The sequence below is a fragment of the Brassica napus genome, chromosome A9 (genome assembly GCF_020379485.1).
Source record: "Brassica napus cultivar Da-Ae chromosome A9, Da-Ae, whole genome shotgun sequence".
NCBI lineage: Eukaryota > Viridiplantae > Streptophyta > Magnoliopsida > Brassicales > Brassicaceae > Brassica > Brassica napus.
Window position 1 is genome coordinate 28,429,869 of NC_063442.1, and position 23,973 is coordinate 28,453,841.

Here is a 23,973-nt window from a genome sequence, read left to right on the forward strand (position 1 = left end):
TGATTAGGAACACCTTATTTCAACAGATCCTTTCAGAATTAGACATTAGTGTGGTCAGACCCGGTCCATAGTATGTGCCACCTAGGTGCATTTGCACTAGGACTAAACTTTTTTTTTTTTTTTTTTACAATTTTTAAGATATATTAAGGTGTAGTAAAAATAAATTTTGCTTGAAGTCCGGTCAAAAATTAAGCTAGGCTTGAGTGTTGTAATGCACAATCAGTGCCGAATATGGAGGACTGCAAACTATTTTTTATGAGCCAATCTTCTTATACTATAAAGAAGAAGAGAGACAAAGTCACTAAATAAAGTCACTAGAAACTGCCATGTGTCTCTCTTACTAAACAATTTCTCGCTTTCGTTTGGTTTCAGTTGGGTTTAAGCGTGTAAAAATGTTGTAGGCTTGCAATAACGTGATATAGTCTGAGAATAAAGAAAATGTTGGCCCATTATTCTTCTTCATCTTCGTAAAGCGTAGCCGACATTTAGTTTTAGGGTTCGTCAACTCCTGCTCAAACTGATTAGAGCAGGATTATCGGGGTATCTTAAGGTGGGTATTTAGTATTTTTAGGATTTAAAGAAAAAGAAAATTATGCATTAACTGAACAAACGTCTCTTAATTAGGGCACTCAAGACACGTCTCTTATGAGACACGAACCAATAAAATGATTGAAAAAAAGAGATTGAATTTCTTACAAGGTATGGGATCAATAGGAATTTCTCAATGCATCCACTGTTTACATAGCAAATAAAATGATTGAAAAAAAGAGATTCATGAACCAAAGTATAGTTCTGTAATTACAGGTTCTAAGAAACCAACCTGAGAGGAAGAAGATATTGGGGAACGGGGAACCGAGTTGCTCCTCTGTTGCAATCTCCCTTAGCTTGCTCAGTGCAGGCAACAGAACGGTAGCAAGATCAGGTCTGTCCCTTTTCCGCAGCTCACAGCACGGTAAAGCACGTGTTTACTCTCTGTCTCTTGTTGGAAACCGTTTGGTTGTGGCAACGCAGGAAGGCATGTCAACATCAGACGAGATGTGTTCATATATTGCTTTATTTGGTTGTTGGCAACATCCAGAGTTGCTAGTTTTTTTTTTCCTTTTCTCTATTCCAAAGATTGATATATTTAAACTTGTTCTCAGATATGCTTTCAAATGTCATCGGAAATCAGAGGCTGGAAGAGACATTGTTTACCTTGTAAATGTCATTGCCTTTTATCCAATGTGAGTTCTTATCTCAGCAGGATTGTAACTGTTTCGTAGATCATATCTACTACTTACAAGCTTTCACTATAATCATGTAATATCAGTTATCCTTTCATTTTTTGGTTTAGTGGGTGACAACTATAACAACACCTAGTGACTACCTGTGTGCTTTGATGTTCAGGTTTAGGCCTAGAGTTCTTGTTGATGTGAGCAAAATAGATACGTCTACAAGCATATTGGGTTACCCTATCTCAGCTCCAAAGATGAAGAACTTTGAAGGTTTATTTTCAACTGAACTCCAACCTGTGAGTAGAGCTTTCAATAAAGGCTCATGTAGAACATAACCTTTACCTGTGGTTGACGTGATAACTTTTTTTTTTCTCAGAGTGAAGGTTCAGGGATTGAAGCCGTGGCCTCTCGTGCACTTGATGCTTCCTTTAGTTGGAAGGGAGTGAAGGTTCAGTGTTGATGTCATCATCTCTTGCATTAACTTTGCAGTAGCAGTAGCCCTCCTAAAATTCTCTAGAAGGGTATGATGGTAGTGTGTCTGCATTGCTTATCTTTCTAATGTCTAGAGTTTTGTTGTTGTTTATAGTGTTTTTAAAAACCCCAAAAATAAGAGACTTGCATTGGAGGTGCTAATTGTAGGAGTCTCTTAGTTATGTCTCTTAATCTCACTTTAACTACTTAAAAGTATTAAAAAAATATTAAGAGACCCAAGAAGGGGCTTTAGGATAATCATGCTCTTAGGGCTACCAACAACGGAGTTTCTGAAAAGTTGTGTGAGATTAATCTTTTTGAGTAATCTTTGCATCTATCTTGGTTCGTGGTGTTTCGTTTGTGACTCTTCTCCTCAAAGGCGTTACCAGTTGTATTGATGCGACCCCATTTAAGAGATCAAAACTCTTTCCATCCGCTGCAAGCACGATCACTCATTCAATGATTCTTCTCTCTATTCAAGGCGGTGGATTTCCACCTAGAAAAAGGTAAGGCCTCATAACATCATCCTCACAATGTTTATCTCTTCTCTCTAGATCAACTTCACTTAGGGTTTTGTCGCTATAGACAAAAGGTTTCTCAATTCCAGTAGACATGAAAGACCACTCCCAAAGGTAAAAGCTTGATTTCATTGAATTCTAGATCTTTATGATAAATGATTTGTCATTTATAGAAAGTCATAATTGGCTTTACTGTTTTTACAGGAAACTGTAAACACGTTTTCCCACGATTCAACCTGGAAAACAAACCAGGTTTTAAAATCAGGTTCGATTAGCTATTGTCTGAACATGTTTCAGGATTACAATCGACGGCAGAAGTTTACCTCAAAAATTTGTCTCAGGAAGATATATTTGCAATCATCGGAAAGATCTAATGAGTCTCTGATTTTTGTTAGGGATCAAAACTGTGAGTTGTAATTCGATTCTTCTCGCATGATCTCTTTTTTGATTATGTGCATGTTAGTTGTGTTATTGATCATATCCTTTTGTTTTACAAGATCAAAGTCTTTCGTCCGGCTTGAAGTTTATAAGGAACTGATATCAATCTCACTTCTGGATTCAGACTTCCTACTTCCTTCAATCAAGGTATTTATTTCTCTCATTCAATCCATATGCTCATCTCCCAATAACTATCAGTATATACGTTTCAAAATTATATCAACAGAGCACTATAAATAAGTGAAACCTGATCAATAACACCACTTCTCATTAGCCTCATTACAAAAGTTTCAACTCGCAAAATCATTGCCACCTCTGATGACCTCCCCCTCAGATGTTCATCTCAAAATTTCGTCGAATGCTCCATTTCTAGGATGCTTGCATCATAAAATAGGGTAGTGAGGTGTTTTATAACTGAATAATCTATTGATTGTTTATTCTGTTTTTGTTGTATTAGTTCCAGGTTGGAAAGCTTCAGAATTGCGCCTCAAGTCATGGGATGAACCTTGGAAGCTATGGTATGTTGTTCTCAAATTGAAAAACATAATGATGACTCAGGGCAATATGCTTCAAGCAGAACTGATGTTTCCAAACCCTGAACGCATTTGAAAGGTAATATACAAACATGGCCCGAGCTCTTACTTCTAATTAAGTTGTTGAAAGTTTTTTAAGAAAAATAAATTATTATTCTTTTAAAGAAAATGGTTTTGTATTTCTGGAGACCTAACAAAAGCATATATCCTCTGTACTTTATTACCATGGGAGATATGGGATTATTAGTGGTGAATCCTAAGTTGGTTGCATCTCTCATAATAGGTGAAGAGCTCTGTATGCTGACAGAGAGATCGATTGAGGAACCCAATCTCAGAAGATCAGCCGAGATGAAGAATATGCTCTATGACCCATTGTGCTTCGTTTTTCAACCGAGCAGTAAACTTGAGTTAATTCATATTTGGGATTAAGAAGTAAAAGATAGCATTCAAGAGACTGAAGAAGGCAATATTTTTCTTTTAGGACTGGTCTAATAGTTAGAATTTGTGTCTGGCAATATAATTGTTTGTTCAGTAGCATACGCAGGTTTCTATAAAACCATGGTTTGTGTTTTATTTGGAGTATTCATATCCTTCTATCTTCCTTATGATGAGGAAGGTAAGGTATGGTATTAACTTATTTATATCTACGAATCCGATGTTGTGGGTGATGCATATTAATCTTTTTCGTTTTTAGATTATCAATTTTATGATATTTTTCCAAAAACATTGACTTTGAGATTACTTCTCTGACGGTTTAATCATGCACGCAAGAGACTGCCGTTTGCAACAGCTTGAACGTGTTACATCTCTTGATACGAAACAGTGATTTGGTTACATCACAATTAATAAGTTCTGCACCATTTCTAAGCAGAACATGTCTCACAAATTGTCATTATAAAAAAAATTGTCATTATTTTTTCTTTGCAGCGGGATATAATTGAGGCGCTGCGAGTTCGGTAGATATAAATTAAGTCACTTATTCCCGTATTAACAGTTTTTGATAGATTTGGCTGTCTCAGTTCTTATTGGATAATATGTGCATTCCTTGCTACTTTAAAAAGTTTTTGATTTTGTTTGTATACTTACAAGTTACAAAAAGGTGTTCTACAATGCACTTACCTATCAGAGGTTTTATTGTTTATGGTTCCATTATAATTTAGCTATGCTAATCTATTTGCATCTGTATACACTTTATACCATGATATATCCTAATACATTGTTTTATTTAGTAAACGTAGATAAATTTTGTAGATCAAAAAAAAAATTTCATATGGTAAGCATGACCATTATGGTTTAAGTCTTTGTCCGAGAAAACTTTTGTATACATGTAACGCAAAAGTAATGTTTCTACCTAATAATAAATTCTTTTTCTTCTCAGTTCAATAAAATACCAATACACAGAGTGCAGGAGTATTTACATCATCAAGGAAACCAGCAAGTCTTAGGCAGAGAGCTAGAAACAGGTGGCTCGAGTAGAGAGTGGAGACAAATGCTCAAGGGACACCTATGTGACTACTTCAAACAACCGCTCACTGGATGAATCAGGCGCACAAAGTTGTAGAGATAGTCTAAAATAACGACATGATATTCAAAATTCATGCAGATGATTGTATAGAGTGTTTGTTTTGAGTTACTCCTCAGCCACCATTTCCTTAAGTTTTTTTTTCGACCTTAAGTTATTTAATAACGAACAAAAGAACACATAGCTAAGATTTAATCAATTTTTTTTTCATTTTTCTCATCACCTTATATATAATTTTCAATAACAAAAATATCAGAAATTTAAATATTGAAATTTTTGAAATTCATAAGACAGAAAAAAAAAACTGAAAATAGTTTTATAATCGTCTAGCTACTTATATTTTTTTATAATAGATTATTATCAGAATAAACATACAAAATCTATAATAAAAACAAAAATTTAAACAAAAAACCTGGGCGTAGCCCGGACTGATCCTAGTGAGTTAATAAATTTTAGAGAAAAAGGAAAAAATAATTAATGAGAAGGAAAATCTTGAAAAATGGTTACTAATTATTTGCATGCAGAGCCACAAACACACTTATTGTGCTTGCTCTTGGGCCAGCTCTCTGTAGATAGTGGAAAAGAAGCACAGGTTGAGAAGGTAAACAAAAAAAAAGTGGAAGTGAGGAGAGGTGAATTGGTTTATACTTTTTTCGTAGGATGAACACTTTACTCGAAGATCCAAAAAAATCCGAACAAAGTAGCAAAATACCAGTTCGGGTTTGACATTTCCGCTTTGATAATTTTTCATGAGGTTTTGGTTTGGATTGAACCGGTTGAACCGGATTTTAGTAATTCTAGTCGGTAGTTTTTTTTTTTTTGAAAAAAGGCTTAATTCTAGTCGGTAGTTGCGCGTGCATAAACCGTTTCTTCGTAAATCCTAAACAGAGATTTGCAACAATAAAGTATTTTGTTCTTTGACCCAAAAAAAAAAAGGTATTTTGTTCTCTTCCCTTTCGCTCGTCGTCGTTATGCGCCAGGGATGAAGATTCACGCTCCTCCCGTCGGATTGCCGAACAATTTTAAGCGTTTTCATCATTTCTTACGGGTTTATTATTATATGCTGACTTCATGAATCATGAGGTACGCGCACCACGTGTTCGACGAAATTCATGAGACGAGCTTTCTTGGCTCACAGCTATGTGATAGAATCCACATGATAAAGCGAAGTTTGGAGAACCTTACAGCTAAAGCGAGATCCAGTGGTGGAAATGGGTAAGTACTTGCCTTGTTCAGTTCATTGTTGCTTGCATATTCTGCTTTATAGCTCATCAATGCTAAGAATGGCTCTGTGATTAGGCATATCCTTTAGAACAGAACCTGGGACCTCTTGCATTCATATTGATAGTCTACATTGTAATAAATCTGAGCTGGAATCATACCCTTTAGACCACATACATTGTTGTTTATAAGCTTAAACTTTTATACATATCTTCTTTAGTGTTGGCCAGAAATCTACTGCTTTTTGAGAAGGCTGATTAGTTTTTAAACCTATCTTGAGAAATATCTAGGCTCGAAGGGACGAATTCATAATGTTATAGTTTACATTGGATCATAGGACTAAAAATATAGATGATTGTCTAATAAATTTCGCTACTGGAATGTAGACCATCTGCTCAAAACAAAAGTCAATGGGGCATTCCGAGAATCGAACTCGGGACCTCTCGCACCCAAAGCGAGAATCATACCACTAGACCAAATGCCCTGTTGTTGGTTTAGTTCCATTAGGCATTGGATTAGAGAATACACATTCATTCTGTTTTACAGTAAACTTTACTCTTGAAGATTTCTCCTTTTGAGGGTTCTATTCTTGATGAACTCGCTATATACAGCTAAAGTTCAGGCTATCCTATATTTTATTTTTGAATCTGATATTAGGATGTTTTCTTGTTTAGTAACCTAATCAAGATAATATGGTTTTAGATCTAATTCTATTAGTTGACTTTCAGGCCTTAATAGTGAAAGCTGATAGTCTGTAGTTTAATATTGGTTTTGTGAAATGTTAGCTGGCATTGAGAACATTTGTCTTACAAAAAGTCAATGGGGCATTCCGAGAATCGAACTCGGGACCTCTCGCACCCAAAGCGAGAATCATACCACTAGACCAAATGCCCTTTGTTGATTAACTGATTCAATGCATAAACTGTTCTTAAAATGCAGACAACGGTTTCAGGCTTTGTTCTTTTTCACTTCCTGCAGCTGTCTCTTGAAGAAATCTGGCAGCATTCAGCTACCGATGATCTCTGATCAATTTGCTATCCAGAAAGTGGTTTCTTGCTGGACGTGAATGTAAGGTGCGTTGTGATTCTCATTTTATTACTTGCATAGTTGCGTTTCTGCATTTTATGCCAAAAGTCGTAAAGGGAAATTGTATTCTAAAGTACCATTTCTAAATGTTGAAGAGATACACAACAATGCACGCACTATATTTTGTTGTACGACAGTTTATCAGCTGGCATTTAAAATACTTCTAGACCAAATGCTCTGTTTTCATAATGTTGTTCAGTGGCTTCTATTAGCATTCTTTCCATATATCGCTTTTTTTTTGCTTCCCTGTTAAATAGTACAACACAATTTGATTTCTCTTTCTGCAGCCTATTAGTTTGTGGATTTGAGAGCCTACAAAACGTTGATGATCTGCCCCTATCTGAAAAATAGTTAACAAAATTAATTTACTCTACCTGAAAAAGCGGTATGATTTTTTTTTCCTTTGCATTGAACACTTGCATTATGAAATTCTAAGGTAGTTTTTGCTGTGAAAGTAAAACGGTCTAATTATTATATGGTCCTCTGTCGCAACAGGATCTGTGAAAATGTTGTAGGACTAAAATGCATTCCTGATTTTGCTAGAATACTCCTAGTAGAATTCAGGCCATATACTTAAAAAAGTCAATGGGGGCATTCCGAGAATTGAACTCGGGATCTCTCGCACCCTAAGACCATCTCCAATGGCTTACTCTATTTTTTACTCTAAAATAGAGTAACTCTATAATAGAGTTTGAATTTGCTCCAATGGTACTCTATTTTAAAGTAAAAAATAGAGTGATGAACAAACAAAAAACAAGTTACTCTATATTTGGAGTAAATCTATTTTTCATTCTATTATACAAAAAGAAATAGAGTACCATTGGAGCATTCTTTACTCTAAACTCTATTTTAGAGTAAAAAATAGAGTGGGGTTGGAGATGCTCTAAGCGAGAATCATACCACTAGACCAAATGCCCTGTTGTTAAACAGTTTAGTTGAAACGTCAAAATTTGGTCATACTTTGATCTGGTTCCCATAGTTGACTTTTACTAAATAAATATTTTAGTCTTTGTAGGATGTTCTTAGATCTAATCTAGTGAGATTCCAGTCTAGTGAGATCTCTTTCAACTGAAGTTCCAGTAGGATGATCATTTGCATTTCCACCTCGCGAAAAAACACGCAGTGCATTTGTTAAATAATCTAAGAAAGAAATAATGTTTTAGATCTAGTTCTATTAGTTGACTTTCAGGGTTTAATACTGAAGTTTGAGTGTTTGTAATTTATTGACATGTTCGCTAGCATTTTGAACATGTGTGTTACAAAAAGTCAATGGGGCATTCCGAGAATCGAACTCGGGACCTCTCGCACCCAAAGCGAGAATCATACCACTAGACCAAATGCCCGGTTATTGTTGTTTTTAGTTTAAACATTCTCTTTGTTTCCTTGCTCTTTTCTTGAACGATTTGTTCTTGGTTTATAGTTCTTCTTTCTTGACATTGCAATGGAATTGTTCACGTGCATATCTTTAAGATGAATTCAGGCAGAAAGTTCCAGCTTTGTATCCTATTCTTTCAGGTTTCTTGTAGTGTACAGTGTACACTGAACAAAATTTACTAGGATCAGACTAGGCAGCTGTTGCAGCCAGAGGGAAAAAATTGTAAAACCAGAATAAATGCATGTGGTTTTGTAGATTCTTAAGAAGGTTTCAGTTCTTGATTCTTAGATTCCTGCAATTTCTTTTTTGTATTTCATTGAAATTTGCATTTGATACTTGCCCAATTTGCAATTGATGTTGTTTGCTTTTGGAGAATCTAGTGGCACAAAGCTAGTAATTGTATTGTCTAATGTTTTCTAGTAGAATCTGCAGAAGGGAGGTGGTTTCTGGTTGAAGAGTTGGCTTAGTTTGGTTTCAACACTTACTGTCGTAAATCATCACAAGAATTTCAAGAGCTTGAGACGGAGATCTAAACTCCAGTCAACTACTGGCGTTTTTAATCTAGTCCTGGTGAATGAAATGCAAGAGAAGACATTAATGTTCAACTGCTGAAGCTTGTTGTCGTGGCCCCATCTGACATGAAAGCAAAGGTATGCTACAGTCTGAAACTATTCTTTGCTTGCCTATCAACAGTTAATATTAAAAATCTAAGCGAGACAGGATGCTGGTTCATGCTGAAATTTATGTGAAAGAATTAGTGTTAAGTTGCTAATGACCACTGAAATAACAAACACCAAAGATCAGATTCATAATTATAACGAATTTCAGAATATGTTTTTTTCTATCTGAGACATTTTCAGCCAGATGTTTCGACATATAATTTGGAAAAGGTCAATGGGGCATTAGACCTCTCGCATCCTATTAAACGATAATCATATTTTGATCTAATTCCCTTAGTTGACTTCTACTAAAACTTTTATGATCACGGCTTCGTGATGTTCTTGTTTGGTTGATTTCTTTCTGTTTCCCATGAACTGCATTTGAAATGTGTGGTTTCGTATAAGTGAAACCTGTTTCATTTTGGTTTGAACACATTTAGGGCCCGTTTGTTTCTCCATCTAGATGAGTCATTTGGATGAAGATGAGAGTTTTGTTTGTTTAGGCACTAAAAGTGCAACTCATTCAAATGTATCATCCGAATGACTTTTGGAAATTTAGGTTTAATTTTAAAGTTTATTCAGCTGAACCAATTTGGATCATTTGAATGAAGATAGTTCATTCAAAATAGTATAATATCTATTATGCCCCTAATGTAATTCACAAATTGCAAACCTAAACATAATATCATTTTTGTCACATACGAAAACTGACAAAACTACAAAAACACGTTTTCCCGCGAAAACTTAAAAACTAACTTTTCACGCCAAAACCCAAAAAAACGCAAAAAACGCGTTTTCCCGCCAAAATTATAAAAACGTATTTTTCCGTCAAAATTGCAAAAACGGGGTTTTCCGTCAAAATTGCAAAAACGGGGGTTTCTGCAAAAACCGAAAAACGTGTTTTCATGCCAAAATCACAAAAAAAAACATGCTTTCACGCTAACACCTCAAAACATATTTTTCCACCAAAATACAAAAACACGTTTTCCCGCCAAAATTACAAAAACGTATTTTCCGCCAAAAAAACGTGTTTTTCCGCCAAAACCAAAAAATCTCGTTCTTTTGCAAAAACCGCAAAAAACGAAAAAATCTCGTTTTCCCGCGAAAACCGCAAAAAACGCAAAAATGCGTTTTCCCGCCAAAACCGTAAAACATGTTTTCCCGCCAAAAACATGTTTTCCCGCCAAAAACGTCTTTTTCCGTCAAAACCGCAAAAACGCGTTTTCCCTCCAAAACAGCAAAACGTGTTTTCCCGCCAAAACTGCAAAACGCGTTTTTCCGCCAAAACTGCAAAACGCGTTTTCCTGCCAATAACGAAAGATCGCGTTTTTTCGCCAAAACCGAAAAATTTCGTTTTCCCGCGAAAATCGCAAAAACGTGTTTCCCTCCAAAACCGCGTTTTTCCGCCTAAAACGTCATTTTCCGCCAAAACCGCAAAAACGTGTTTTCTCGCCAAAACCGAAAATTTGTATTTTCCCGCTAAAACCGAAAAATGTGTTTTCTCGCTAAAATCTAAAAATCTTTTTTTCCCGCCCAAAGCACAAAAAGAAAATCGTTAATTTTGAAATAATTCTAATGTAAATATATTAAACTAAACAATTAAATGTAATATAGTTAAAATTAATATCAAATATATGATTAAACCAACACAAGGGTATTTTGGTAATTTGTTTACTAAACTCATTTGAATGGAAATAAAAATAAAGAAACAAACATAAGATCCATTTAGATGATTCATCATGAGCCATGTGGATGGACAAACAAACAATCACAAAAATCTGAATGGATCATCTGAATAGATCATACAAATGAATCATTTGGATGGAGATGACAAATGGTGAAAGAAACAGTCCCTTACTAGGAAAAACCATACCTAAGCAAGGATTTAACAATCTGTTTAAACACAAAAGTCAATGGGGCGGGTATTCCGAGAATCAAACTCGGGATCTCTCTCTCCCAAAGCGAGAATCATACCACTAGACCACATGCCCTGTTGTTGATTTAGTTCTTTTCAAGTATTTCACTGTTGTTGAATCCTTTGTGCGAAAGATAATACACGGTTCATTCTCTTTACATGAAATTCTAAGTGACTAACTTTTGCTCTCGAGGGTTTATTATTCTTCATATAGATGGCAGCATACCGTTAGTGTAAGGTCAAAATTAAGTACTAAAGGACAAATTTATTTTAGCTGTCAATTGAAAAGTCAATGGGGGCATTCACAGAAATGAACCTCTGGCACCCAAAGCGAGAATCACATCTCTCTGCTCTAAGCCAACATACAGCTTGAGCAACTTCAAACTATTCTGTATTTTATGTTTGATTCTGCTGATAGAATGTTTTCTTGTTTAGATAATGTAAGAAAGAAACAAAATAATTTGTATAGTTCTATCGGTTGACTTTCAGGGCTCAATTGTAAAGTTAGATTCTTTGTTAATATTACTTAGATGTTAGCTGGCATTTAGAACATTTGGCTAACAAAAATGTCAATGGGGGCATTCCGAGAATCGAACTCGGGACCTCTCGCACCCAAAGCGAGAATCATACCACTAGACCAAATGCCCTGTTGTTGATTAACTCAGTACCTGCATAACTGTTCTTGAAATGTAGACACCGGTTTTAGGCTTTACTCTTTTCACTTCCTGCAGTTGTCTCTTGGAGAAATCAGCCAGAATTGTGTAAACGGCTCCAATCAAACCAAAACCCAAGTCTCAAAGGTCAGTGGATTTGATATATAGCTTTGGTGGCTTGGAGTTATGATACTGGTTGACAAAAAAATGTTATATGTGTTGGTTTCAGATGATTTGCTGTTTTAGTTAAAAGCGTTGGAGCTAGTTTTGGAATTATATTGCATCGTATTTAGATACCTTGTTCTTATTCTCCTTGTGTACCAACATCATATATTGGTATGGTTGGTTCAAAGTACTACGACCTCATACAATACAGCATATCTCCCGTGCCATCCCCCTTGTTGGTCTGTGAGAAGGGGAGTCCCTTCACATGGTGCGAAGCCCCTAGGATGAAACTGCCCTCGAAAGAACCCGGTTGCGTGCATCCTCGATGGGAAAATATATGTAATGGGAGGTTGCAATGCTGATGAATCCACCAACTGGGCTGAGGTGTTCGACCCAAATACGCAAACTTGGGAGTCTTTACCTGACCCTGGCCCTAGGCTCCGCTCTTCTTTAATCAAGATAATTTACCCGAATGAGGGAAAAGTATACGTTAGTAACAGCGAGAAGAAACGTTATTTTTATGATCCAAAGGAAATGAGATGGGGCGTTGCAGCAATGACACGCAAGGTTGAGAGAATGTGTATTATAGCGGGTGTTTTGTACGCCTATGGTGATGAAAACTGTTTCTTGTGGTTTGACACAAAGAATGAAGAGTGGAGAGTGGTCAAAGGATTGGAGGTACTGTGTAGAAATTGTTGTGCTAGTGCTCTTTCCGTAGCTAACTACGGTGGGAAAATGTTAGTATTGTGGGACAAGAAACAGCCTAATAAGTGGTATAATACGAACATTTGGTGCTCGGTGGTTGCACTTGAAAGACGTAATGGTGATGACGATGTTTGGGGAATTGTTGAGTGGGCTAGTGTTGTGCTTACAGTTCCCAGTGCATACGTTTTCTTGCGTTGTCGAGTGGAGACAGAGTGAAAGAATGCTTTTGTATACACCAGGCCAGTAGCCCTTTTTTGTTTTTTTTTTCTAACTGCTTTTAGTTTTAATTCTTTAATAAATCCGTTGTTTTAAATAAACTACTATGCTTAATTAAATTCTTGGCAAACATCAACCGGTAAGATTTTTTATCATGGTTTTGCTTAAAGTAACCACCACTCTTTAAGTACGCAACCAAAACTTGTTTTGCCTTTTGTTACTAATCTTGAATGTCTAGTTATTTCACTGTTGATCAAAGCCTAAACTCAATCTGAAACTGTAGAAGACATGTTTACAAGAGTGGCTAGTGGAACTTTTTTAACAAAAACAAGTTTCAGAGAGGGAATACTTTATCGTGCTTGAATTATAACACAAAACCAAAATACAGAACCCGCATCCAGTATCTATTCAAAGCAAAAACCATTGGAACTTGATGAATCTTGCAGCTTAGAAATCGCATGACGGTATTCACTTTTTGAAATTTATTCATGCTCTTCAACTCAAATATAGGAGTTTGTATGAAACATTCAGCAAGGCATCTCTCGTTCATGCTCTTCAATTCTCACATACAACAAGCTTGAAAACACATCAAAATTATACAAATATTTTATTATTTTTCATGCATGTGTTTGTGTGTTTATTGTGCCTTTACAGAGGTTGAATTGTTGTTGATCAAGTCAGCACAAACTCATCACCCTTGTGGAACTTATCCATGGCCTCTTTGAACTCAGGCATTGCAGACTCACGTAGATTCACCAAAACCTTAAACCCACTGTCCTTACTTCCAGCATCACCAGAATATGGCAAGAAAAAACATGGCTCCATGCTTCCAAGCAACTTGTACGATAGTGGCAAAACCGTCACAGGTCCTCCCCACCCAAAATCCACCGTTGAATGTCCCAAGTATCTCCAGTCCGTGAATCCAGTCACTCCTGTTTCATATAATCCCCCCAAAAACATAAAAATTTGTTTAGATTTTCCCAAGTTTCCAAATAACAAACCGTGATGATTATCTACCTGAACCGGCATTGATCCCATCTTTGTGGTATAGCTCTTGAAAGTCGATAAAGGAGCGAACGTATTCATCACTAGCATTGGACTTGCTCTGTTTTATAAGCTCAGCGGTTTTCCAAATGGGTTGCTCCAGGAGCTCTCCAGCTTTGATCTGAGCATACATTGGCACACACCCGTTCCCCCAGTAGCCTTTAGGCAACGGTGGATTCATTAACCTCCTTATATTTATCGAATACACATACTTCACATTCTCATCTTCCTCAATCTTCGCAGCTCTTACTCTGCCAAAAACTTTCTTGTTTCAGACAAAAACATTTCAAGAAACTTGATCAAAATAAATATAGTAACTTACTTTGCACGCCAAATGTAAGCACCTAGGGCTTCGAACGTGGTGAAGTTCAAACCAGATTTGTCGAGTAACAAAGCCTTGAAACGGTCTAAAGACTCGTCTGTCACGAGGAAGCACTCTCTTTTGACCTCTCCAATGTCTTGTCCGTACGGATCGAAGTCTTTGTTTAGGGACAAGAAGTCACGAACCGGAGCTCCAACCCAAGGGCTGTCTCTTGGACCAAGAAGACGCGCTCTGTCCCAAACCGGTTGGATAGAAATCTGACTCGCTCCGCGTGCCAACTCAGCCATGGCGTTGAAGAACAGACTCGAGCCTAAACCGTCGCAGATCGCGTGGTGAAGCGACGCGCCTAGGACCCAACCACCGCACTGAAACGTCGTGACTTGGAGGATACAGGGGTTGAGCATTCCTTCCTCCCGGGTCGGATCCGGTACCAACCTCTCCACGAAGCCTGGATCGGGTCCATCTAAATACCCGACGGACTCGAGCGTGCAGTTAACGGAAGCGTTGACAAGAGGGACGCTTTGACCGGCGGCGCAGTATAGTTCGAAGCGGTTATCTGACTCGGAGCGGCGGAGAGAGCCAGCGAGTGGGTAGTAGTGTACTAGAGCGGCGGCGAGTGAGGCGGTGACGACGGCGGAGGGAGATTTTCCGGCGACGGAGGGAGATGAGGAGTAGACGCGGAGGTAACGGAAGCTAACGTTGAGGTTGTTATCGTTGTCGAGATGAGAGAGCGGTAGTGTTTGGTCGTTGAAGGAAGGTTGGTGAGAAGAAGGTTGAACCAAGGCTATATCTGTAACTTCAAGTGTCGCCATGCCTCCTAGTTGTAATATTATTGGACTTTGGTTTGGTGCGTAGTAGTTTGTGTTTGGTCTTTGCATCTTTTACAAAATAAACTTTGGGCGCAAATTATAAATCAAATAAAAAGGCAAGATTAATGCATTGTGGACAGCTCATGAATGACGAATCCATTCAACTACCAAACAGTCAAGTTCCATGACCATACTCTCACCTACAACGTTTTCAAACTTTAATTAGTATGTAAGTTTCTCACTCATGCCATCGTTCATTTTTATGGTCGAGTTTCGTACGCATCTATTAAAATATTAATTGAAAAATATTGTTGGACTATATTCAATCATACTTGTCTTCATTTTTTTCTCCACCACCAAATAATATTTTGAAAATTTTATTTTGGATCTAATCCTAGTTGAAAAAGTGAGATAAATGTACAGAGCAAGTAGGTATGGATGTCTTTGCAAGTAAAAAACTGTATAAACTATAGTAATGAGCAGGATTAGTGGTAGTTTTTCAATCAAATTCTTCAAAAGAAAGAATATATGATAAAGTATGAAAAAAGGTAAAAAGAGCGAGATGAGTCTTTTTATGAAAAAATGTTGACTAAGAGTAGGGGTGGGCACTTTACCCGATATCCGAAGCCGCACCCGAATCCGTCCGAAAAATCCAAACCGAAATTCGAACCAAAGTAGGAAAATATCCGAACGGATATTGAATTAGGAGAGATTGGATATTCAAATCCGAACGAGTAATATCCGAACATGAATGGATATTCGAAGATAACCGAACATACGTATAATTAACCATATATTTCTAGTTTACATTTCTCATTTTATATAAAATATTTATATTGATACTACATATACTTTAAGTTCATATGATATACATAGAATTACGGAGAAAATGATTTGCTACTCAATTAAAATGCATGTCAAACTTTTTTATTTCAAGAATTAACAAAAAGTTACATCCAAAATTTAAAAACAATAACCAAATTAATGTCTTTTTTAGTTTCAAAATGTTATGTCCAAATCTATTAAAAATAAAAAATTATTTAAGCGAAAGTTATATTTTTAAATACAAAAAATTTGAGAAATGAAAAATCAATTTTTTTTTCAAAATCTAAATATCCGAACCCGATCCGAATTAACCGAATCCGAACTAAAAATACCTGAACCCGACCCAAAGTACAAAAATACCCGAACGAGTTCTATATCTCTATACCGAAATATCCGAAAATCCGAAATACCCGATCTGAACCCGAACGGGTATCCGAACGTCCACCCCTAACTAAGAGTATGATTGGTAAGGGTCGTAGTTTTATATTTTCTGCTGTAAAATTTAATTTGTAGATTTATTTGCTGTAGTTTTTATTGATGTAGCTTTCTAAAACACTAATTTCTTGCTCTGGAAATAAAGTTTTCTATAGCTATTTTTTAAATTTTTAGAGATTTTCTTTTTGTTGTGGGTAAAAAAAAGAAAATTTGATTGGTTGACATATATGACTCTAAACTAAATTTTAGCTTTATAAAATATCTACAGCCAAAACCAATCATCTTCCAAGCTGTCTCATTTCTATTAGCGTGTGTTATTTCAAATATTAAATCTAAATCAGGTAAATAATTAAACTAAAATATTAATATAAATGGTTAAAAATCTGGGCTGAAGAAACTTAACCAGTGGTAATGCTCTTCAAAAGTTGTGTATGAAAAGTTCTCTGACAGAAACCATGCATGTTGTTATAGATAAGTTTAAAAGTCACTTAACTGAAATGACATGTAAGCTCGAACACATTCGAACACTTAACAACCCATAGTTTCGGCTATCTTGGCTACATTCTACTGAGGTTAGTGTTTCAAGCTACAATATATATGGTTTGGAGGGAAAGAAATGATAGAAGGCATTTCAAGAAACCTAGACAGCATCACCAACTGGCGAAGATCATTGATAAAACTGTTCGTAATCGGCTTTTAGCTACCAGATATTGGGAGAAGCAACGGTTGAGAGATCTTATGCAAGAGTGGTACAAAACACATACATAGGGCTTAGGATTCTTGTTCATCTTTTTAAATCTTTAGTCCTTTGTACATAACTATTCTTTTTCACTGATGATCAATAAATTTAAAATTTCATCAAAAAAAAAAAAAAAAAAGAAATGACATGTAAGAGAAAACTAATACTAGTATTATTTATCTTTTCGCCAGAACCTTTTGATAAATTTTATAAGAAATAACATAATTTTTTGTTAAGCCACTAGTGAGTATTCATGATGAATAAACTGATTTCTTCTGTTCAAATCCTCGATCCGAAAACTGATGGTCAGAAAACAATTTTATACTCAGCTTGGCACCACTAATTTTCTAGTCACTTGTCTGATTGCTGATCCCAAAATTAGTATGACTGAGAATTTTGTTTCTAATATAAATTCGGCTAGATCAGTATAATGCATTTCCATGCTAGATAAACGTTCAGCATGTTTATCTTAGTTTTAATTAGTAAGTTTGGAATTTAAAATAGAATCACAATCAATCTGAGATTTCTAATTAGTTGTAGAGTATTTGACTATTTGCCCAGATGGAAATTACTAAGCAATGAAATAAAGTGAATCCAAAAGAGAGATCAATTACGGCACACAAACCAAAGCGTAGAAAAGCAACACGTTAGTTTTAATCGACCGCACGTTGATGCTCATCTCAAGTCTATCCTCCACCATCATCGTTAACTCATCAGAACCATCATGTCGGCGTTATAAATCATCAGCTTCGGTGATTCAATCACCGATACCAGAAACTTTGCGACGTCAATCATCTTCTTCAAGCCGCATTTCAACCTTATGGCGAAACCTTTTTCCATCATCCCTCCGGCCGTTACTCTGACGGCCGTCTCATAATTGATTTCATCAGTACCTACTTCTATCATAGATTTAGGCAAGACCATTGTGCTGATCATATTTTGGTTAGGGGAACTTTATAACCATCTATGTGTATGTTCTACAGTCTTAGTTTTAAATGAGTCTAGTTTGTTCTAATGGACATCAATGATTTAGTTACATTTTGTTTACTTATATTTTATCTTTTTAGTTATTAACCAGCAACATGTTCGTGTGCTGTAAAAAGATAGTAACATGTAGTGATGAACTGATGATGATTAACAAGAACGGGTTGCTGGTAGCCTGGTACGGCAAGGTTGTGGCACAGTATAGTATTGCTGATTATTGACATAAGTTCCGAGAAACTAATTAATACAATATACGTAGAAAATTAAATTATCTTTATGAAATAAGAAAAAGACTAGAAATTTTTTCTTTTAATAAGGATGGAATATAAGAAGAATATTATTAGACTAAACTTACAAACATACTTTGATAATTTGTAAAACTCATTATCAAACTCCTTTTCTCCGTACTGGACAACCATCTCAAATATTGTTATTGTGTAGCAAATATCACAAATAGTTACTTTATAAAATGTTTCGTAAGTTTGGGAAAACTTTCGATATTAATAATAAATTATTATACATTTTGTTGTGGATATATCTTCTGCACTATTTTGATCATTACTATATATAGTGCTCGATATTTTATTAATTAAATTTGATTTGATTCGATTCGTTATTCATTTCTATTCAAAAATTTTGGATATCCGTAAACTTTCGAAACAAAACAAATACTAAAAATCAATATCCGTTAAAATCGAAGCAAATAACAAATATTAAAGTTTTGGGAAGAAGATATCCGATCCGGTAATATATAAATACATGTATATCTTGATTATATTTAAAGTTTTAAATGTATAAAATTATATCATTGTTATTCTAACATATGATTTGACAAATTCTATTCACATTATTACTTATATAAAAATATTACATAAAAGAAAATGAATTTTTGTAAAACTTATAGTTTTTTTTTAAATCTTTCGTATTATAATTGTTAACTAAGTTTAAAAAAATTATAAAATATGTAGATTCACTATTTCTTTTCATTTTTATCTTATATATCATGCAAAAAAATATTTTACAAAACAAATTTGTATCCAAATTTGAAGATTATTTGCATCAATCAAAACATATGAGATATCCGTAAGTATTTGTAAATATCCGCAAATATCTATTTATTTTCTGGATATCCGTTTTTCCGAATATCCATATTTTTCTGAAGTAAAGCAAATCGAAAAATTAGATATATGTGGCATATGAAGCAAATCACAAATACCTTCAAAAGCCGGATATCCGATCCATACCCAGGCCTAACTATATATATACTAGGGTCGGACAGACGGGTCAAAATATATATTATAAATTTTGATAAAAAATTTAGTTTATTTTAATTATAAGTTTTTACTATTTTTACTACATGTTTTACTATTTATTTTTCTTTTAGAAATTAGGGAAAATTGCTAAAACTGAACCAAAAACAACATGGTTGTCCCTATGGATAAACCATCACTAAGTTGTCCCTATAGTATAATATTTTTCATAATCCCAAAACTAACCTTTCCTTAATCAAATTAAATATAAATTAAAACCATTTTAAAAAGTTTAATGGAAAAAGATAAAAAAAAAAAAGGTTATCCCATAATGTTTTAGAAAGAAAAAAAATGTAAAAAACAATTTCAAAAAAAGAGCACATGACACATATCAAAAATATCATGTAACCTGATTGCATTTGGTTTCAAAAATCCTCCAAACTATTCTTTTAAAATTCTCTAAGGTAGAACTTGATTCCAATAACAGTAGCCTTACCCCCTTTATCATCAGCCGAAAAAATTCATCCCGGGCTTGCATTAATTTCCCAAACACCACATATTGTATAGATATGCATCATAAAACAAGAGTTTGTGAAAATCACAAGACAAACTATGGAGAAATCATAGATTGATGAAGAAGAAAAGCCAAAATTGTTTTTTTTTTATATTTTGACAAAGAAAATCGACCAGGACACGTTTTAGGAAATTAGAATATTTTTAGAATATTTTCTTAACTGAAACTTCTTTAATTTTCGGAAAAATTGGTTTTTTATCCGTAGAATGCACCTTCTACACTGTGTAGAACCATGACAAAAATTCTGAATACAATTTCTACTTTTTGTAGACATTCGTGTTAAGTTTAGATTTTGCATACCCGAAATTTTATAATACTGATGTTAGGAGTTTTCAAGGCTCCTAAGACAAATGTTGTAGTATAAATGATTGTCGAACCAGTTCTGAGGGATATCAAAGCACTGAGAATGCAAGTACTCACTTAATCTAAGTGCAACCAATGATTTAGATGAGTTTTAAACTACTACTAATACTAGAAAGCAATAACAGAATGATACTTTCTTGACTAAGGGAAAAGAGAACTCATGGGCATAGGGATTAGACCTTGGGTGATCAAGTATCGAACTAAGGATGGCAAATGATCAATCAAACTATCAGCCTTAAGCCTAGACACAATTCTAAGCAAGCTCTATGTCTAGATGAATGCTCATTTGCTAACATATCTCAAACATCAAATGTCTTTGGTTGAATAATATGAAAGCAATCATTACTAACAAGTCTATTAGCTATCTTAGCATCTTTAACAACAAATGTCTTTGGCAAAGTATACTAAAAGCCTAGGAGAGTTGTCTCAGGCATTTCATCAAACACCTTTTGGGTGGGAAATGTCTATTGATCAACTTTTGAGTGGCCAACTCAGAAGATGCATTATGAATACTCTACTAGCAAGGAACAAGAATGATCTACACTAAAACATCCTAGAACTAACCTAATCACCCATAATCTCCCTAACCCATGAATTCAAAAGGTGATTACTCACTAATCTCCATGATTCCTCTTAAACCCATATTGGATTTCAGATTAACCATGTAGAGAAATAGATAAGAAATCAACAAGAACACAAGATGAAAGCAATGAAATCTGAATCAAAAGAGGTTTTTTACTAGTTCTTCTCTAGAAAAGAGATTATCTTGCCTCCAATGGCTTACAAAAGTACTTAACTTAGGTTTAGAAAGTGTAAAAACATCAAAACAAATGACCAAAAGGCCCCTGAAATAACATAAAAATCGTCCAAGCAAAACACGCGGAGCGACCTAGCATAGTCGCTCCAGGAGGTCGCTCCCGACGCGTTTTTTTGTGTCTCGACGCGTCAAAACGCGAGTGACTTGAGCTGGTCGCTCTGGCTGGGAGTGACTTGAGGTAGTCGCTCTGGACTGGTCGCTCTGGCTGGGAGCGACCTCGGTAGGTCGCTCTGAGAGGTCACTCTGCGATGCTCGACCAGGATGGATATGCCTCTAGTAAATTGATCATAACTCCTTCATTACATCTCCAAATGACTTGAAACCACTTCCATTAGAAAGCTAACTCAATTTTCTGTGTCTCCACAAAATCTTAGCAACAGAAGATTTCTCTAAAGGCTCCATCCATGCTCATCTTTCACCCCCTTTTGGATCACAATGCTCCCAAACATCTCAAATCACTCCATGGCACACTCCAGCACCTAATAAGGACAATGAATGCAAAATGCAACCTAGACATGGCTAAATCCTAATCTATATGATGAAAATGCTCATGGATGAATGGATAAAACAATGTAAATATGCAAGATATCAACTCCCCCAAACTTGTTCTTTTACTTGTCCACAAGTGAACTTTCTAGAACTCATAGGGAGAGAGGTTGAAGGTGGGAGCACATAGCCAAAAGAAACACAACTAGCACACTCTCTTATTACACTCTAGCTTCTCTAGGCCTATCTTAACTCTTTTTGTTCTTACACTCATCATCAAGCATCCACACATTCAAATCAACCAACTCTCACATTCATTAAGCACAAAACATCAGGTGAATTCTTGCAAATGGTCAGTTGGTCCAAGTCATTTGGTTGGGTAAGGGAAGGCTTTTATTCAAGTGATTCAAGAGGTTCAAAACATATGATCTTTAAGGTGGTTTACTCTCAAAACAAGTAGCCTTGACATTGCACATAATATATCTAAGAAAGGGACCAACTCATGCATACAATGCTCAATCTCCATTGTTCTACCCTTTTCCCAAACATACAATTACACAATCATTCCCAAATGTCAAACCCAACTCACATCTCTCACCAAAAGATCCTAAGAACTTTAACTCTTTCTCTTTGAAATCTACAAGGGATTTTTCACAACCTCAAAACATTTCTTAGCTCCTAACAACTTTGCTAGCCCCCTTTTCTTTCTTTTTCTCTTTTTTTTTTTTTTTTTTTTTCTTTTCTCTTTTTTTTTTTTTTCGTTTTTTTTTTTTTTTTTTTTTTAGGCTGGGGGCCAAGACTTTTCAAAACTTGAGCTAGAGGCTTCTATATTGGTCCCAATAAAACAATTCACTTAAGCACAAAGAGTCTATTCTTTTCCTTTTTCATTTCTCCCAAATCATAATCACAACACTCACCCCCACCTATAGCTAGACAATAGAGTGCCCAATCTAGCAAGAATGAAGATCAAGCATTGTCGTTCCCGATACTCTCAACATTATGCACATGTAAGACTTTCCGAAAAAGGCCTCACTCATCAAACAATGAAAGCTTAAAAGGAGGAAAAGGTTTTGGGAGTGGTCTACCACTAGAGTTTGTCAAAAAAGATTGGTATAAAAGATGTGACAACTCAAGTGTGTATAGCCATGACTCAGTACACAAGGGACCATGAGCAAGAAGCATTAAGTTCGTTCAGTTCAAATAAGGTTGTAGTTGGCTTCAAAGACTGAGTTTCAGCAATCAACAAGTTTCAGGAAGAGTTTTCAAGGCTCGAAACATACAAGTCTTTTTGAGAGGTGCAAAAGCTACTCAAGTGCAACGTAGTGTTCTTTACAAGGCATTCAAAATCATTGCTCCCAATGCAAGTGAATGCAACCTATATGCTCTAGACTCTCCTAAAAATGCAAATGATGCAAACTAAGTGATTGATTTTTTTTTTAATCTATGCAAATAGGTATGCCGTGCATGACTCAATGAAACAACATCAAAGCAAACATGATCAAATACTTGGTACCTCCCCCAAACTTGAGTGACACAGTCTCTGTGTCGTCAAGTAGAGAGAGAGATACCGAAAAGAAGACTAATATGCAAAAATGAAATGGTATATACAAGGGAGTGTGGTGGGTTACCTTCTATAGGGAATGAGTAGAGGGAGATGCTCCCTCCTCGTCGTCCTCAGGTGGTAACTCTTCAAGGTGCTCATCAGCAGGAGTGCCCATCTCTTCAATGTAGAAGGCTTGCCCGAACACAGTTGGTTTCCTCATTTTCCTCTTGATGTCAAAGTGGAGGATGTTCTCTTTACCCAAATGGAGATCAATCGTGCCCTCCTTCACATTAACAATAGCTCCTGCTGTAGCTAAGAATGGCCTTCCTAGAATCAATGGATCTTGAGCCTCCTCACCCATCTCAAGCACCACAAAATCTGTAGGTATCTCATACCTTCCAATCTTCACAGGGAGGTCCTCTAAGATGCCCACAGGATACTTCACTGAACGATCAGCTAACACCAGAGAGAGTCTACACTTCTTGTACTGAGTGAATCCAAGCTTCTTTGCAACAGACAAAGGCATCAAGCTGACACTAGCTCCCAAATCGCAGAGACTTTTCTCAAATACCATAGGTCCAAGAGCACAAGGTAGTGTGAAGCTTCCTGGATCCTCTAATTTCTCTGGAACATCAAGCCTCTGGATGATGGCATTGCACTCATGGGTAAGAATCATCATGCCTTCCATCTCCTTCTTCTTTGCAGCTACAACATCTTTCAGGAAATTGTTGTATTGAGGAATCAACATGAAAGCATCGATGATGGGCATTGCAACCTGAGCTTCACTCATTTGCTTCTCAAACAGAGCTTTGTATTTCTCTAGCAGCTGCTTCTTGAATCTACCAGGGAATGGAAGTTTGGGTTCATAGGGAGGAGGAACAAAAGAACTTTCACTTGCTGGAGTAACAACTTCACCATCCTTTATTGTCTTCTTCTCCTCTCCAACCTTTCCTTTACCTTTGGCTTCCACTATCTTCTCCAAGATCTCGTCATTGATCTTCTCATCAACAATCACCACTTCATCATCTATGTTGATGGCAACCCCCTCACCTAGTTTCTCAGCATCCTTGGTGAGGGTTCTAGGAGGTAAC

At 36.0% G+C, this 23,973-nt stretch overlaps 1 protein-coding gene, 1 long non-coding RNA gene and 4 other non-coding genes across 16 annotated transcripts; 1 reads left to right on the forward strand and 5 right to left on the reverse strand.

The window, feature by feature from the left end:
• The first annotated feature begins 706 nt into the window (after positions 1-706).
• Positions 707-12,827, forward strand: LOC106351241. 11 transcript variants are annotated; one of them, XR_007316311.1, is made up of 14 exons: positions 707-952; positions 1,143-1,223; positions 1,387-1,484; positions 1,591-2,317; positions 2,408-2,468; positions 2,545-2,609; positions 2,701-2,788; positions 3,099-3,253; positions 3,458-5,911; positions 6,857-6,990; positions 7,291-7,388; positions 8,811-9,028; positions 11,684-11,752; positions 11,835-12,827. It is a non-coding gene; the product is annotated as an uncharacterized LOC106351241 (long non-coding RNA). The 11 variants fall into 11 exon arrangements; XR_007316308.1 differs by having other exon boundaries at positions 6,896-6,990; XR_007316309.1 differs by lacking the exon at positions 7,291-7,388 and having other exon boundaries at positions 1,591-2,191; positions 2,271-2,317; positions 6,896-6,990.
• Positions 6,330-6,401, reverse strand: TRNAP-UGG. Its single transcript has one exon. It is a non-coding gene; the product is annotated as a tRNA-Pro (tRNA).
• On the reverse strand, positions 6,739-6,810 carry TRNAP-UGG. The gene has a single exon. It is a non-coding gene; the product is annotated as a tRNA-Pro (tRNA).
• Positions 8,275-8,346, reverse strand: TRNAP-UGG. Its single transcript has one exon. It is a non-coding gene; the product is annotated as a tRNA-Pro (tRNA).
• TRNAP-UGG lies at positions 11,528-11,599 on the reverse strand. The gene has a single exon. It is a non-coding gene; the product is annotated as a tRNA-Pro (tRNA).
• A 323-nt stretch (positions 12,828-13,150) lies between the features above and the next one.
• Positions 13,151-14,959, reverse strand: LOC106421966 (spermidine coumaroyl-CoA acyltransferase). The gene is made up of 3 exons (XM_013862804.3): positions 14,058-14,959; positions 13,709-13,986; positions 13,151-13,623 (listed from the first exon to the last, which is right to left on the reverse strand). Exons 1-3 carry the CDS (start codon positions 14,933-14,935, stop codon positions 13,364-13,366), a joined length of 1,416 nt encoding a protein of 471 aa, XP_013718258.1. The 5' UTR covers positions 14,936-14,959; the 3' UTR covers positions 13,151-13,363.
• Between the last annotated feature and the right edge of the window lie 9,014 nt (positions 14,960-23,973).

Excerpts from the sequence above, each read along its gene's own strand:
- LOC106421966 (XM_013862804.3), bottom strand. The coding sequence starts at position 14,935 with ATGCAAAGACCAAACACAAACTACTACGCACCAAACCAAAGTCCAATA. Across the intron at positions 13,987-14,057 it reads GCTTACATTTGGCGTGCAAA|AGTAAGAGCTGCGAAGATTG; the intron begins GTAAGTTACTAT and ends AGTTTTTGGCAG. Across the intron at positions 13,624-13,708 it reads TGGGATCAATGCCGGTTCAG|GAGTGACTGGATTCACGGAC; the intron begins GTAGATAATCAT and ends TATATGAAACAG.